The sequence below is a fragment of the Miscanthus floridulus genome, chromosome 4, assembly GCF_019320115.1.
Source record: "Miscanthus floridulus cultivar M001 chromosome 4, ASM1932011v1, whole genome shotgun sequence".
NCBI classification, from domain to species: domain Eukaryota; kingdom Viridiplantae; phylum Streptophyta; class Magnoliopsida; order Poales; family Poaceae; genus Miscanthus; species Miscanthus floridulus.
The window spans coordinates 77,677,326-77,679,366 of record NC_089583.1 but is presented as its reverse complement, the minus strand read 5'-3'; the positions used below and the strand labels follow the sequence as shown (position 1 = coordinate 77,679,366).

At 53.1% G+C, this 2,041-nt stretch overlaps 1 protein-coding gene across 1 annotated transcript; it reads left to right on the top strand.

Annotated features, from left to right (window-relative positions):
- Positions 1-504: 504 nt before the first annotated feature.
- LOC136551784 (WRKY transcription factor WRKY62-like) lies at positions 505-1,764 on the top strand. The gene is made up of 3 exons (XM_066543327.1): positions 505-691; positions 806-1,162; positions 1,268-1,764. The coding sequence occupies exons 1-3, from the start codon at positions 605-607 to the stop codon at positions 1,664-1,666; spliced, it is 843 nt and encodes a 280-aa protein (XP_066399424.1). The 5' UTR covers positions 505-604; the 3' UTR covers positions 1,667-1,764.
- Positions 1,765-2,041: the final 277 nt, after the last annotated feature.

Genomic DNA, 2,041 nt, shown 5'->3' with positions numbered 1-2,041 from the left:
TTTTTTTATAATAAATCAGCAGTGGTCGGACTTGCCGTAGGTATCAGGAAAGAAAGAAAGACAGGACCATCGGAGCACTTGCATTGGTCGGCGTGCTTCGTCATCCTTTGCTTTGTCGCAGCTAGTACAACTCCTGGAGATGACGATCCGCACACTACGTCAGGGGACCGGCAGATTTCCTCGTCATCATCAGCCTAGCACCAGTAATAAACCGTCCTTCTCGGGGACCAGACCATTTCATCTCGTGCGACTCCAAGAGAGCAACCCCAACGACTCGACTCCACCGGAAAACTTGTGACGCTTGCAGGCGCACGTCAGGAGTGACGTACGCACTGTGATGACGGTGCACGGATGACGGATGTGGCGAGGCCCAACTGGCCAAGCCACATGGTCAAGTCGTCTTCGTCGTGGCCCACAACGGCACAAGGTAAAATCGGCCGCATTCCTCGCCCCTTATATAGCGTGGCTCGCAGCGTCCACGCACAAGATTCACGTTCCCTTCGCCTTCTCATTCGTTCTTGGCCGTACCCATCTTTAAGCTTTAATATAACACTGTAGCTCGGTTATTACACTATTACATACAGCAAGACGCTGAAGGTGATCGATGGCCATGGACAGCGACGGCGAGTGCTCGTCCCCCACCGCCAGCGCCGCCGGGCTTCTGCCCCTCTTCGGCCCGCCACTGCCGCAGGTCAGTCCACTGAATGATCGATCACCTGGTCACTCACTGACAATAGTGGCCTGGGTTTACTTTGCTTGCATACCTGCAATTGCTCATCTCCTCTGTTACTGTTCGATCCGACAGCCAGAGAGCCTGGAGGAGAAGCTGAGGCGGGTGAGCGAAGAGAACCGGAGGCTGGCCGCCGCGCTGGACTCCATACTCGCCGCCGACCGCTCCAACCCGCCGCGAGCACTCGCCACGTCGCCGCCGGCCCAGCAGGGCAATGCGGCTTTGACCCACGCGGCCGTCGGCGTCACCGCGGAGCCGCGGCCCAGGCTGCGGACGGTGCGCGCGCGCGCTGAGCCGGCCGACGCCGACGCCAACCACCTCAAGGACGGCTACCAGTGGCGCAAGTACGGCCAGAAGGTGACGCGCGACAACCCCTACCCGAGAGCCTACTTCCGCTGCGCCTACGCTCCCTCCTGCCCCGTCAAGAAGAAGGTAAATAAAGATTAAAAGATCGGAGTTTCAACAAATCCCCCCCCCCCCCCCCCCCCCCCCCCCCCCCCCCTTTTCTTCTAAACAAAAGAGTAAAAAACGGCGCAGGTGCAAAGAAGTGCAGATGACAACTTGATGCTTGTGGCGACGTACGAGGGTGACCACAACCACGAGCAACGTGCCCAGAGCGAGTACGTCAATGACGCATCGACGAGCCAGCAGCAACACCAGGCCGGGTCGTCGTCGTCGCTGCCGTGCTCCATCATCTCCATCAATTCGCTGGGCCGGACGATCACCCTCGGCCTGGCGGACCAAAGGCAGCCGGGATCGAGTTCGAATGCTGAGGCGGTCGTCGTCGGCGAGATTGTAACGCCTGAGCTTCGGAAGGTTTTGGTGGACAAGCTCGTGAGTTTGCTCAAGAATGATTCCGAGTTCATCGAGTCGCTGGCCAGCGCCGTGGCTGATAGGGTGATGGAGAGAATACCAGCAGCAGGGCACATATTCTGATGCAAGGCTGTATAAATCTTGCTCGTGGATGGATGCAAAATAAATGTGAATATACACATATATGCACTTTTAATCTTGCTGTTGAAAAAACACTGATAATATGTCTGTGTAACATAATAAACTTATATACTGGCCATCAGAAACTACAACTTTATTAACTATTTTATAAACCGTTCCTCACCGTCTAAATTGAAACCCACCTGACTAAAATATATATCTATATGTTTAAGAGAAGAAACAAAATAGAGTATGTGAAATATATATTTATATTTATAGCCACGTGGGTTACAATATTAACATAAATGACATTATGAATCCAGATTTTGATTTTCAAATTTTATACCAATTGCTACATATTTTTTACCCTTATATAGT